The sequence below is a fragment of the Pristiophorus japonicus genome, chromosome 15 (assembly GCF_044704955.1).
Source record: "Pristiophorus japonicus isolate sPriJap1 chromosome 15, sPriJap1.hap1, whole genome shotgun sequence".
NCBI lineage: Eukaryota > Metazoa > Chordata > Chondrichthyes > Pristiophoridae > Pristiophorus > Pristiophorus japonicus.
The window spans coordinates 47512883-47528215 of NC_091991.1; the positions used below are offsets into that span (position 1 = coordinate 47512883).

The window sequence follows — 15333 nt, forward strand, 5'->3', positions numbered from 1 at the left end:
GGCAGCGCAGGCTCCCCCATCACAGCCCGCCAGATCAAAATCTGGACCAACAGAGATCCCCTCCTATCCTTGATTAAGAAATGTGTCCTGACTGGGGATTGGGCGCCCGCACACGGAGCATGCCCTGAGGAGGTCAGACTGTTTCACAGACGGATGGATGAGCTCTCTATCCAAGCTGACTGTGGGGCAGCCGGGTAGTCATGCCCCAGAGGGGCAGGGAAGCATTCATGAGGGAACTCCACAGCGAGCACCTGGGCATCGTGCTGATGAAAGTCATTGCCCGGTCACGTGTGGTAGCCGGGAATATATTCAGACCTGGAACACTGTGTTCGCAGGTGCACGACGTGTGCCCAGCTAGGTAATGCCCCCAGGGAGGCCCCGCTCAGCCCATGGCCCTGGCCCACCAGGCCATGGTCACGTATTCACGTAGACTACGCAGGCCCGTTCATGGGAAAAATGTTTCTCATTGTGGTTGATGCGTACTTGAAATGGATCGAGTGCATCATTTTGAATTCGTGCACGGCATCCACCACTATGGAGAGTCTGCGCGCGGTCTTTGCGACCCACAGCTTGCCGGACATCCTTGTTAGCGATAACGGCCCGTGTTTCACAAGCTACGAATTCCAGGAGTTCATGTTGGGTAATGGCATTAACCATGTCAGGACAGCACCGTTCAAGCCAGCCTCCAATGGTCAGGCAGAATGTGCGGTCCAAATCATAAAGCAAGGCATGCTCCGGATTCAAGGACCCTCCCTTCAATGCCGCCTATCGCGCCTCCTGCTGGCCTATAGGTCCCGACTTGCACTCGCTCACGGGGGTCCCGCCCGTGGAGCTACTCATGAAACAAACAGTCAAAACTCGGCTGTCCCTCATTCATCCTGTCCGACATTGTTGAGGGCAAGCGCCAGTCCCAAAACAAGTACCATGACCGAAGTTCGAAGGGGAGATGTATAGAAATTTATGACCCCGTATTTGTTCTCAATCACACTTTGGGGCCCAATTGGCTTGAGGGTACTGTAATAGACAAAGAGGGGAATAGGGTCATACTGGTTAAACTAGATATGCCGCAAGCATCTTGGCCAAGTAAAAAAAAGGTTCAGCATGGACACTGAGGAACCTGAGGAAGATCATGAGATGGTATTCACACCACCGCCAGTGAACGAGCAACAAAAACATGCAGCAGCATGCACAGTCCCTGCGGTCAGCCCGGACAGGCCGGAATCACCACAGGTGACAGACACGCATACCAAGGCTCAACAACCAGAGCCTCAACTGCGGCGCTCCACGAGAGAGCGCAGACCACCCGAAAGACTTAACCTATGATCCCAATAAGATGTTGAGGTGGAGGTGATGTCATGTATGTAACCTTTATGTAACAACACTGCAATACTGTATATACGAAGAAATGCACACCTTGACCACAGGGGGTGAACTTGTGGGAGATACTCCTCACCTGGTCACCCAGGTATATAAAGGGAGGTCTCACGCAGGGTCATCACATCTTGGTCCTGTGAATAAAGGTTCAGGTCATGGAGTGACCTTGTCTAGAGAATGTGCCTTGTGTGGATTTGTGGTATTGTGTAAGGACTTTATAGCGTCCACGAGGCCTACGCGGGGTCGGCGCCATCCTGGGGACAAATGAGATGCCCTGTGGCAAGGTGCTTGGGGCCGGTACCTCCAGGGTAGAGGCGGGAATGACCAGAGGACCACTAGATTGCCTTGGGGTAGAATGGCTTCTGGAGCGTGGTGATGCAGGTTCTTTGAAGTCCGCACTCTCATCCATCGAGAACAGACCCAGCGGATTTACGGTTGACAATTGGAGCTCCTCAGCACCAGATGTAGTTGGATCGTCTGCCGACTCCTACCCCACGTCCCCACCTTCTGGCCTATGTGGCCTTGTCTTGGGCCACGCTGCTGGCTGAGCTGCAAAACACAAATGAGGTTATTAGAGGAGAAGTGGGTGCTCGGGTGACAAGGTGAGTCCAGCGCTACACACACCATATGCACGACAAAAGCACCACCGCTCTCAAAATCATCGCAGACATCAGATTTCATCACCATCAACACATTGTGCATTGCAATGATTTTCATTAGGCCAGCATTATTTGTAGAAATCTTTTAGAAATCATCTATCATATATGATTGTTCAGATATGAGTTGGTGTGGCATCTATTGACTTTACATCACGCAATGGTGTAAGCTTTACTCACATGGCATCACTTCAGATGCGTCCGTGGCTGTCCGGGGGTGCTTTCCCATGAGTTCGAGCACTCGTTCCTCCATCCTCTATAGTAATGGGAAACATGGAGATGGCAGGAACTCTGAACAAATATTTTGTATCAGTCTTTACGGTAGAAGAAACTAACAATATTCCAACAGTGGATAGCCAAGGGGCTATAGGGGGGGGAGGAAAGCACAATCACAATCACTAAGGAGGTGGTACTCAGTAAGATAATGGGACTAAAGGCAGATAAATCCCCTGGATCCGATGACTTGCATCCTAGGGTCTTAAGAGAAGTAGCGGCAGGGATTGGGATGCATTGGTTGTAATTTACCAACATTCCCTGGATTCTGGGGAGGTCCCAGCAGATTGGAAAACTGCAAATGTAACGCCCCTATTTAAAAAAGGAGGCAGACAAAAAGCAGGAAAGTATAGACCAGTTAGCCTAACATCTGTGGTTGGGAAAATGTTGGAGTCCATTATTAAAGAAGCAGTTGCAGGACATTTGGAAAAGCAAAATTTGGTCAGGCAGAGTCAGCATGGATTTATGAAGGGGAAGTCATGTTTGACAAATTTGCTGGAGTTCTTTGAGGATGTAACAAACAGGGTGGATAAAGGGGAACCAGTGGGGGTGGTGAATTTGGACTTCCAGAAGGCATTTGACAAGGTGCCACATAAAAGGTTACTGCACAAGATAAAAGTTCACGGGGTTGGGGGTAATATATTCGCATGGATAGATGATTGGCTAACTAACAGAAAACAGAAAGTTGGGATAAATGGTTCATTCTCTGGTTGGCAACCAATAACTAGTGGGGTGCCACAGGAATCAGTGCTGGGACCCCAACTATTTACAATCTATATTAATGACTTCGAAGAAGGGACTGAGTGTAACGTAGCCAAGATTTCTGACCATACAAAGATGGGAGGAAAAGCAATGTGTGAGGAGGACAAAAAAATCTGCAAAAGGACATAGACAGGATAAGTGAGTGGGCAAAAATTTGGCAGATGGAGTATAATGTTGGAAAGTATGAGGTCATGAACTTTGGCAAAAAAAAATCAAAGAGCAAGTTATTATTTAAATGGAGAAAGATTGCAAAGTGTCGCAGTACAGCGGGACCTGGGGGTACTTGTGCATGAAATGCAAAAGGATAGTATGCAGGTACAGCAAGTGATCAGGAAGGCCAATGGTATCTTGGCCTTTATTGCAAAGGGGATGGAGTATAAAAGCAGGGAAGTCTTACTACAGCTATATAAGGTATTGGTGAGGCCACATCTGGAATACTGCATGCAGTTTTGGTTTCCATATTTACGAAAGGATATACTTGCTTTGGAGGTAGTTCAGAGAAGGTTCACTCGGTTGATTCTGGGGATGAGGGGGTTGACTTATGAGGAAAGGTTGAGTAGGTTGGGCCTCTACTCATTGGAATTCAGGTGATTTTATCGAAACGTATAAGATTATGAGGGGGCTTGACAAGGTGGATGCTGAGAGGATGTTTCCACTCATGGAGGAGACAAAAACTAAAGGGCATGATCTTAGAATAAGGGGCCGCCCACTTAAAACAGAGATGAGGAGAAATGTCTTCTCTCAGAGGATTGTAAATCTGTCGAATTCGCTGCCTCAGAGAGCTGTGGAAGCTGGGACATTGAATAAATTTAAGACAGAAATAGATAGTTTCTTAAATGATAAAGGGATAAGAGGTTATGAGGAGCGGATGGGGAAGTGGAGCTGAGCCCATGATCAGATCAGCCATGATCTTATTGAATGGCGGAGCAGGCTCGAGGGGCCATATGGCCTACTCCTGTTCCTATTTCTTATGTTCTTATGTGCTTATTTCTGTGATATCGCTGAGGACTGGTGGCCCCCCACCCGTTCGCCTCTGCACGGACCTCACCGTCGATAGCTTCTTTTGTAAAAGGTGACAGGACGACATGGCATGAGATCATTGCATAATATCCTTGCTAGGTACTGTCACAGAGACTGATACAACACATAACCGATAGATGTAATCATGATTATTATGATAATTATCATTCTTTACCTAAAGACGTACACCGTGACCGCAGGCTTTGAGTAAAACATTCCTGGTAAAAGTGCAAGACCTCACATCTGATGATAGTCACTCATGACTATTACAAATCAAATTATATAAATACAAAAGTACATGTAAATCAATGTAATACTTACTCTTGCAGATCCCACAAGGTCATTCCATCGTTTGCGGCATTGGTTGCCCTCACGCACCTCATTGCTCGCTGACGAGACCACCTTTGCTATCTCGGTCCATATCCTCTGGTAGGCCTTTGGGGTGGGCTTCCCAAGCCCTCCATGTGTCAAATCACCCCAGCATAACTCGACCTCCTGCAGGAGAGAGGCATTTGCCTCATCCGAGAACCTCCTGGCTCTTTTGTGCCCTCCAATGTGCTCCTCTCCTAGCTCACTGCTTTCTGCAGTGTCAGTCTCCACAGCGTGCAGTGATGCCTCCTCCTCTCCCTCCATTATAGGGCAAATTCGGTCAAATATGTGGCTGGTAACAGCTAATTTTTGTTTCCTACTTGCTGTGAAGCTCTAAAGTCTTCCAACTTCCTCCCAAAGCAGCCACACCACACCCAACCACGCCTTCAGTCCCTCTGAGCTCCCTCTCTCTCTGTCTCCTCTTCTGTGCATGTCATGGTGACCCTTGACCTCCAGAATCGCAGGAATCGAATGTTGCCATGCCGTTGCTAAGAACGGCCACACTTTATGGCAGAAGGTCAAAAAAATTTAACGTTACCGCCCATTTTATATCGCTCGCAGTGACGCCCATTTTCAAAAATGTAAACTAGGTGTTTTGAGAATGGGCGAGAAGCTGACGATCTGAAAACCTGTTTTTACCGCCCACGCTGGAAATAACGCCCATTTTTGGGCGATAAGCATAAAAGTGGAGGTTCTAGCCCATTGAAACTGGATGGGTTACCTCAGATGACCCTGAGACATGCAGCAAAGTTAGGGTAAATAAAGCAGGGGAGAAACAAAAACCAAACACCTGACCTATGCATCTGTCCACTACACGTGTTCAGAATTGTCACTGGATCCCTGTAAGTCCAGTCAACTTCATTCCATTGGCCTTTGTCATTCCTTTGCGTATGAAGCTCTGATGCTTCTATTAATTTTACTGCATGAGCTCCCCAAACATCCCTTCTTAAGCCCGCCCCAACTGACCAGTTAAACATGTCCCCAGGAAGGTGAGGCCACCCCTACAACAGCCCCTCAGCCCCACCTGCCCCGAGCAGAAATTTGAAACCCAAAATTGGTGTTTTACCCTCCTTCTGTTCCCCCCTCCCTGAGCACAAAGGCAGGGCCAGTGATAGCTAAGGCCAGCTCTGCACAACCCCCATCCACTGAATAGAAATTGGGAAGGGAATGAGATCTCATGATAACCTTCTCCCACGGAAGAAAATCCAGGCCTCATGGATCTAGGAGAGCTCACTCCACTTCCCTACCGCTGAGAGAGTTTGCTGCTCCTCCTTTCCTCTGTCTGTCCCCAACCCACTCCATTACCTTCTCACCTCCATTCCTCCTGCTCCCCTCCTATTACCCTTTCCCTTCCCCATCTCCCTCTCTGATTCGTCTTTCGCTCAATCCCCCACTCTTCCTCCCACTTCCAACCCCCTCTCACCTCCCCTGCACTCCCCCTCCCCCACTCCAACAAACTGGCCCACCACCCAATTATCCCTCCTGTCCTCTAACAGTGCTTTAGCTGAATGCGGTACTTGGCCTTGATTCTCCAGTACAATATCATGGAAGATCGCCTAATTGTAAATAAAAACATCCAATACGGACCTCTGTGGTGCAGCATGTGACACGTGAAGTTTGAGAATAATTTTACATTCTCCGTCCACCTACACAGTTGTGGAGTTTGAGAAACCAACCAAAAAATAGTAGTATGTCTACAACACAAGGGTAGTGACTGAACTGTACATTTTAATTTAATATAGCATACAGTTGGGTAAGATTTGCTGTGTTTGCTATTTGTAGCAAGTTTGTATCAAAATGGTTCTATTATAAAGCATTTACAATTTCAATACAAACAGCAAACAGAGAAAATTTCCCCTCAATACATTCAAAAATGGCAACCTCAGACAAGCACCTCCTACTTCTACTTCTCTTTTATAAATTGCAACCAGTTCAGTCTTCCCTAGGAGAGAATGCCAAACTAGTGCCCACTGTCGCAAATTAGAGGGCAGCTTGTTCCTGTGGACACATAAAACCAGGAATGGTTGAGGCTCTTCAGATATGCTTAAAAAAAACAAAAAAGCAAAAGCAATTCTTGCATTCATTTTTGTTCAAAATGGAACAGTTGATGAGTGATGGGAGAATTGGCACTGGCAAAATCATAGAGAAAAAGAAAGCAGTAGTCAGAGACAAATCAATGTTATGAATAACCGTGTGGAGCATACAGATCTCTCACCTGTGAATGGCTGTGTACCAGCCAGCTGCGAGTGTGAGATTAACCACTACATCAACAGGGATCAAATCAGCCACTGCATCATTAGTAGCTCTCATAGTGCGAAGAATCCCTTTGCCTGCCTGCATGAAAATGGAAATAACATAATAAATGAGTGTTACTAAAGAAGCCATGATGTCATTTGATAAATTGCCTTTCCGTTTCAGCCCAATTCAGTAGCACTACAAATTGCATCACTGGCTGATCACTGGATGGTCATACTTGTTTCCTCTACCCCCTTGTCCCTCGCTCTTCCTCAATCCTCTCTCCATCCCACAAAGACTACGGATTGAAATTTGGGTGTGCCCATTCTTGGTGAGGGGGTAGATGGAGGATGGGAAACACAGGGTTCAATCCCTGTGTCTGAATGAAGTCTTTGGGCCTTATTTCAATGGAGCCAGTGTGGCGCAAACAGCCAGAACAAACCAAGACCGTGCCATTGGGAGCGTCACAAGCTGCCTTCATGTAAGTGGGGGTAGGGGTGGATATGGAGCCTGGGGAGAGATCGGAAACCGGGTCGGGAGGACCGGAGGCGTCAGAGGCCGGGAGGTGGTGGGGTGGGATGGTGGTGAGCGGGTGGTGTCGGAGAAAATTCATTTAATGTGGGGTTGGGAGGACCATTCTGCTCTTCCTGGCTCCACATTCTGCTCTTCCTGGCTCCACATAAGCAAATTTCAAAAAGTTACCCAGTAGGTGACGCGCGGTCCCAGGGTCAGGTTGTCCTGAGTGCAGCCACCACTGACGCGAGCTGCCTCTGGGCAAACCAATGGGGGCCTCAAACAGGCAGTAGGCCCCTTATTTGCATATGCAAAGGGAACAACAGCTGTTTCAGGCATGCACACTACCTAACGATTTGTTTTCCTTTCCCAATATAGCGGGTGGCGCACGTCCAGCCAGAAAGCTACATTCAGGGCTTAGTAAGCTGGCTAGCGTCTTAAAAATGGGAGCTGTGTGGCTAAATTTGTAAGCCCGTTTTCCTTCATGAAGCTTATCCCGATCCCTCAACCCTTTTCTGACTTAGTACCTAACTATTTAGCTTTCTTTTCTTGTCTGTGTTCTTGCAGACATTGTGAACCTCTAGGTTAAAGTATTGTCCCAACCTCTTTCACCTTCTTAAAAAAGCTACCTGTAACCTCAGTACTTTCTCATCATCTATCACCAGTCTTTTCTCTCCAGGACTTTTCAATGTGTTGTTAGCACTCATCTTTCAACAATCCCTTTCTGAATTCCTCCAATTTGGTTTCTGATTTGTTCATCAGTGCCATCCTGTGTGGCTGTGATCTCAGCTCACTGTCCCTCCTCATTCTTGCCTCTGCCTTCTTCGACATTGTTGACCACTTCATTTTCATCCGCTGCCTATTTCCATAGTCCACTTTCACAACATTGTTCCACGCCTACCTGTCCCAATGGAGTCACTACATTTAATTGTTTCTCCTCCAAACACCACACAGTCACCTCCCAGGGCTCCATTCTTAGTCCACTTCAATTCATCATCTACATGCTATCTCTTGCCAGCATCATCCACAAGCACAGGATCAGCTTCTGCCTGTATGTCAGAGACATCCAACTCGATCTCTCTGCCATCAGACTGACTGTCTGATATGCATTTCTAAATCAGCACCAGTTCACAGTCTATAGCTAGACTCTGACAAAACAGACTAGCCTGCAGGTTCTTGCCAGTAACTATGAACCTCTGGCTTCAACTCCAACAGCCATTGTAGCTGTCCACTCAAACTGAATCCAGTGATGCAAACTTCTATGTTTCATTCTGCAGTAAGCTGAACCTCACACTGGTGCATCACTAAGACTACCTTTTCCCACCTCTGGAACATTTCCTGCCTAATCGCCTACTACACCTCCACCAGTGAACATAAGAACATAAGAAATAGGAGCAAATGTAAGCCATTCGGACTCTTAAGCCTGCTCCGCCATTCAATGAGATCATGACTGATTTTCTACCTCAACTCCACTTTCCTGCACTATCCCCATATCCCTTGATTACCTTAATATACAAAAATCAATCGATCTCTGTCTTGAATATACTCAACAACTGAGCCTCCTTGGCCCTCTGGGGTAGAGAATTCCAAAGATTCACCACCCTCTGAGTGAAGAAGTGTCTCGTCAGTTCAGTCCTAATTGGCCGACCTCTTATTCTGAGACTGTGACCTTTGGTTCTAGACTCCCTAGCCAGGGGAAACATCCTTCCTGCATCTACCCTGTTAAGTCCTGTGAGAATTTTGTATGTTTTAATGAGATCATCTCTCATTCTTCTAAACTCTAAAGATTATAGCCTAAGTCTACTCAATCTCTCCTCATAGGACAATCCCCCTATCCCAGGAATCAGTCTGGTGAACCTTCATTGCACTCCCTCTATGGCAAGTATATCCTTCCTTAGGTAAGGAGACCAAAACTGTACACAATACTCCAGGTGTGATCTCACCAAGGCCCTATATAATTGCAGTAAGACATCTTCACTCTTATACTCAAATCCTTTTGTAATAAAGGCCAACATACCATTTGTTTTCTTAATTGCTTGCTGTACCCACATATTAACTTTCAGTGATTTGTGTACAAGGACACCTAGGTCCCTCTGAACACCAACATTTCACAATCTCTCACCATTTAAAAATACTCTGCTTTTCTATTTGTCCTACCAAAATGGATAACTTCACATTTCTCCACATTATATTCCATTTGCCATGTTCTTGCCCATTCACTTAGCCTGACTATATATCCCCTTGAAGCTTCTTTGCATTCTCCTTACAACTTACATTCCCACTTAGCTTTGTATCATCAGCAAACTTGGATATATTACATTTGGTCCCCTCATCCAAATCATTGATATAAATTGTGAATAGCTGAGGCCCATGCATTGTTCCTTGCGGTACCCGACTAGTTACAGACTTCCAACCCGAAAATGACCAATTTATTCCTACTCTCTGTTTTCTGTCCGTTAAACAATCCTCAATCCCTGTTAACCAATCCTCAATCCATGCTAGTATATTACCCCAATCCCATGAGCTCTAATTTTGTTTAATAATCTCTTTTGTGGCACCTTATCGAATGCCTTCTGGAGATCCAAATACACCACATCCACTGGTTCCCCCATATCCATTCTGCTAGTTGCAACCTCAAAAAGCTCTAAAGGATTCGTCAAACATGATTCCCTTTCATATATCCATGTTGGCCCTCTTCCCAATCTTATTATTATTTTCTAAGTGCCTTGTTACCACGTCCTTAATAATAGATTCTAGCATTTTCCCTCCTTTCTTAAACAGCGGGGTTAGACTTGCTACCTTCCAATCTGTGGGAACCATTCTAGAATCTATGGAATTTTGGAAGATGACAACCAATGCATCCACTATCTCTATAGTCAGCCCTTTCAAAATCCTAGGATGTAGAACATCCGGTCCAGGGGATTTAATGGGTTTCAGTCATAGTACTATTTTTTTTACTAATACTAATTTCTTTCAATTCCTCATTCTTTTGGTTCTCCACTATTTCCGGGGAGGGTTTTTGCGTCTTCTTTCGTGAAGACAGACATAAGTATTTGTTTAATTTCTCTGCCATTTCCTTATTCTCTATTATAATTTCTCCTGTCTCAGCCTGTCAGGGACCCACATTTACCTTTGCTAATCTTTTCCTTTTTCCATACCTATAGAAGCTTTTGCAGTCTGTTTTATGTCTTTTGCTAGTTCACTGTCATATTCTATTTTCCCTTTATCAAATTTCTTGCTCTTCCTTTGCTGAATTCTAAATTCCTCCCAATCTTCAGGCTTATTGCTCCTTTTGGCAACATTAAGCCTCTTCCTTTGATCTAATGCTATTTTTAACTTCTCTTCTTAGCCACTTTTCATGTGAGGTTTTTGTGCCTTAAAGGAATGTATATTTGTTGTAAATTATGTATTAATTCTTTAAATGACATTGCTTTTAATGTAGTTTCCCAATCTACCTTAGCCAACTCGCCCCTCATAACTACATAGTTTGCTTTGTTTAGATTTAAGACCCTAGTTTTGGATTGAACTTAATCACTTTCAAACTTAATATAAAATTCTATCATATTATGGTCAGTCTTCCGCAAGTGCCCCTTTACTACAGGTTATTCATTAACCCTTTCTCATTGCACAATACGAGATCTAAAACAGCCCGGTCCCTAGTTCCCTAGTTGGTTCCTCAGCACACTGATCTAGAAAACTATCTTGTATACATTCCATGAATTCGTCCTCCACACTATTACTGCAAAGTTGATTTGCCCAGTCTGTATGTAGATTAAAGTCCCCCATGATTACTGTATTGCCCTTGTTACATACACCTCTAATTTCATGATGTATACTCTGTTCTACGTTAAAACTACTGTTTGTGGGGCCTCTAAACAACTCCTCCCAAAGTTTTCTGTCCCTTGCTGTTTCTTAGCTTCACCCAAACTGATTCTAACTCTTGATTTTCGGAGCGAAGATCCTTTCTCCCTACTGTCTTTATCCCATCCTTTATTATCAGGGCTACCTCTACTCCTTTTCCATTTTGCTTATCTCTTCTAAAAGTTAAGTATCCTTGGTCACTTTGCAACCACATCTCTGTCATGGCTATTAGATCAAACCAGTTCATTTCTATCTGCGCTATTAATTCATCTATTTTGTTGTGAATGCTTCTCGCAATTCAGATATAGTGCCTTTAGCTTTGACATTTTCTATTTTTCCCTGATATTGGTTCCTCCGTGGACCACAACAACTGGATCCTCCCCTTCCCACTCCAAGTTCTTCTCCAGCCACGAGGACTTGTCTTTAACCCTAGCACCGGGGCAGGCAACACAACCTTCGGACCTCCCGGTCGTGGCTACAGAGAACATTATCTATCTCTCTGGCTATACTGTCCCCTACAACTACATTCCCTTTCACTCTCCCCCATTTGAATGGCCTCCTGCACCATGGTGTCAGCCTGCTCATCCATCCTGCAGGCTTTTCCCTCATCCAAACAGGCAGCAAGAACCTCATACCTGTTGGATAAGGACAAATGCCGAGGCTCCTCCAGCACTTGGGGTCCCCTTACCTGCCTGAGTTGCAGTCACACCCTCCTGTCCCTGACCACTAACCAGACCTGTACCACTACCTAACCGAAAAGGAGTGACTGCCTCCTGGATCAAAGTGTCCAGGTAACTCTCCCACTTCCTGATGCGCCGCAATGCCTGTACCTCAGACTCCAGCTCAACAACTCTGAGCTGAAGTTCCTCAAGATGCCAGCACTTACTGTAAACCTGGTTATCTGGGCTCAAAATGCTCTCCACAAACTCCCACATGTTGCAATTGTTGCACACCACCTGCACTGCCATCCCTATATGACCTTGTTCTATTTAATTAAATTTGTAATTAAGTAACTTTGTTTACAGTTTAGTTTCTTGACTACTCAATGGAACTAGATTAAGTTATGGGTAATGAAATTAAATATCTACCTGTAACACAAGCACTACAAGTAGTGTAGGCAAAAAGTAACAACTCTTTCCCCCTCTTCTGCAAATTCCAACTCTTTCCAAATTCCCAAATAAAACACTCTGTTTAAGTGCACTCCATTTAATGCCGCTCTGTGCAGACTACTCTGTGCCCTGCAGAACTGTTTACTTTTGTATTGTAGGAACCTCACCAAAGTTACAAGTTACTTCAGTCAGTTCTGAAAGCTTTAACTATGTCTTCATCTCAAAGATTGATTTCTCAAATATCTTCCTCACTGACCTCCCCACAAACTTCAGTTCATCCATTTAATCCACAATGTTTCCATGCTCCACTGGCAGCTTATGTCATATTAAATAGATTTCAGGGTCCTCATCCTCCTCTTCAAATCCCCACAGCTTTGACATGTATTTTCCCCTTGTAAAGCACTTTGAGGTTCTTTGAGATGAATGCCATAAATTTAAGATATTGCTGGTTGAGGATAATTAGGCAGGAGTCTCTCATGAGAAATGGGCATGAGATGAAATACCATAGTCACCTCTCAGTGAAAATGGAACATTATTTGCTAATGTTTAAGCCCAGGATAGTTAAAAAAATATATGGTGGAGACAAATGGTAGCAGGAACAATGATATAATGTTCTGTGCTTGTACTGTAACAGGGAACCAAAATGGTAACCAAATAATTAAAAACTTGCCCTACAGTCCAATGCTTCTTTCCTTTCCAATTGTCCGTTGTTACTTTATAAAAATTCAGTATTATCAACAGAACACAAAATCACAAATCAGAAGATGTTTAATGGAACAGTCATCCCCACTGACAATGGAAATGCAGCACACTGAGTAACTCAAACATGAGCAGTGAAAGAGCAGGCCACTCCCTGCTTGGTTCTCTCTCCAGTACTTAAAAGAACCAGATTTTAAAAATCCAAACATTTCCTGTCCTGGGGAAGTGACATCACAAACATTTATTTGGACTGGAATTCAATTGCAGGTTTTAGCTGACAGAAACACACTCTAGTAATGTGGTCAGTCAAACTTGAAAATTAATCTCTGATTTGCTTGTGTTTAATATATATAGAGATTTCAATGGATAATTTTTCAATTTATTGCATCTAGCAATATCAAACATAGTGTGGGCAAGATTCCTCTACTGTGCCTCAACAACACCATTAACTCTAACCTCAGAAGAACATCCTTACTGTACCAGTGAGACATTTTCATTTCCCACAACAGCAATCCCTGAATCTTCTATGAAAAATACAGCCAATGTGCTGCCCCAACTCCTTTGCTTCTGTAAGGACTGCTCCTGCAACAGTTGAAGAGGCAGCAGGCCACTTAAAGGGACAATGGAGCCCCGAAGAAAAATTTAGCTAAAGTGATACCACGGCTTACAAAGGTAGGTGCTTGGGGCCAAATTGATAGGAGACCTCTACTAGGCAGCTGTGGAATTTAAATTCAATCAAATAAGTTAAAAAAAACATCTGGAATAAAAAGCTAATGTCAGTAATGGTGTAAAAACCCATCTGGTTTACTAATGTCCTTTAGGGAAGGAATTCTGCCGTCCTTACCTGATCGGGTCTATATTTGACTCCAGACCCATAACAAAGTGGTTGACTCTTAACTGCCCTCAGAAATGGCCTAGCAAGCCACTCAGTTGTAACAATCTGCTACAGAAAACAACATTCATGCCACACAAGCGTCAGGCAGTGACCATCCCCAACAAGTGAGAATCTAACCACCTCCCCTTAATGACATTAACATCGCCGAATCCCCCACCATCAACATTCTGGGGATCGCCATTGACCTGAAACTTAAATGGACCAGCCACATAAAAACCATGGCAACAAGAGCAGGTCAGAGGTGAGTGTCTCACCTCCTGACTCCCCAAAGCCTTACCACCATCTACAAGGCACAAGTCAGGAGTGTGATGGAATACTCTCCACTTGCCTGGATGACTGCAGCTCGAACAACACTCAAGAAGCTCACCACCATCCAGGACAAAGCAGCCCACTTGATTGGCACCCTATCCACCTCCTTCAACATTCACTTCCTCCACCACTGACGCACTGTGGCTGCAGTGTGTACCATCTGCAAGATGCGCTGCAGCAAAACGGCAAGGCTTCTTCAGCAGCATCTCCCAAACCCGCGATCTCTACCACCTAGAAGGACAAGGGCAGCAAGCGCATGGGAGCACCATCATCTGCAAGTTCCCCCCAAGTTACACACCATCCTGACTTGGAAATATATCACTGTTTCTTCATCGTTGCTGGGTCAAAATCCTAGAACTCCCTCCCGAACAGCACCGTGCAAGTTCCTTCACCACAAGGGCTGCAGCAGTTCAAGAAGGCAGCTCACCACCACCTTCTCAAGGGCAATTAAGGATGGGCAATAAATGCTGCCCTCACATCCCATGAATGAAAAAAACCCGCTGACCTAAGGTGGCTTGAGGGGATGTTCAGGATGAATCATGGTATTTGAGGAAAGTTAAGACATAGAAAGAACCTACAAGATAGATTCTTCATCATTTATGCTTCCCTCATGCACCATGGGCATAATAACAAAGTACAGGTGCAGCGCCTAAAATCCGGAACCCTCAAAACTGAGCCGTTCCGGATTCCAGGCTTTTCCAGGCTTGCGTTTTTCTTTCTGATGTCATGAATCCGTAAACACCCGAGCCCAGGTTCGGGTATTTCCGGATTTCGAAATGTCAGAAAGGGGTGGGTGGGGGTGCTACCTGCCAAGGAGCTGTTCGGGCCATCCGGGTCCCGCTGAGGATGTTGTCGGGCAGGGCCCTGCCGAGGATGCTGTCGTCGGGCGGGACCCCACCAAGGAAGTTGTCGGGCGGAGCCCCGCCGAGGAGGTCGTCGGGTGGGGCCCCACCGAGGAGGTCGTCGGGTGGGCCCCGCTGAGGAGGTCGTCGGGTGGGCCCCGCTGAGGAGGTCGTCGGGTGGGGCCCCGCCGAGGAGGTCATCGGGTGGGCCCCGCTGAGGAGGTCATCGGGTGGGGCCCCACCGAGGAGGTCGTCGGGTGGGCCCCGCTGAGGAGGTCATCGGGCGGGGCCCCGCCGAGGAGGTCGTCGGGTGGGGCCCCACCGAGGAGGTCGTCGGGTGGGGCCCCGCTGAGGAGGTCATCGGGTGGGGCCCCGCCGAGGAGGTCATCGGGTGGGCCCCGCTGAGGAGGTCATCG

General features: G+C 45.8%; 1 protein-coding gene across 7 annotated transcripts in view; it reads right to left on the minus strand.

Moving 5' to 3' along the window:
* Positions 1 to 15333, minus strand: part of LOC139281467 (fatty acyl-CoA reductase 1) — a 271288-nt gene that overhangs the window by 48356 nt on the left and 207599 nt on the right. For all 7 annotated transcript variants that reach the window (XM_070901633.1, XM_070901634.1, XM_070901636.1 and 4 more), the window contains one exon: positions 6670 to 6788. In XM_070901633.1, coding sequence (XP_070757734.1) covers positions 6670 to 6788 — 119 coding nt within the window. The remainder of the gene's footprint in view (positions 1 to 6669; positions 6789 to 15333) is intronic.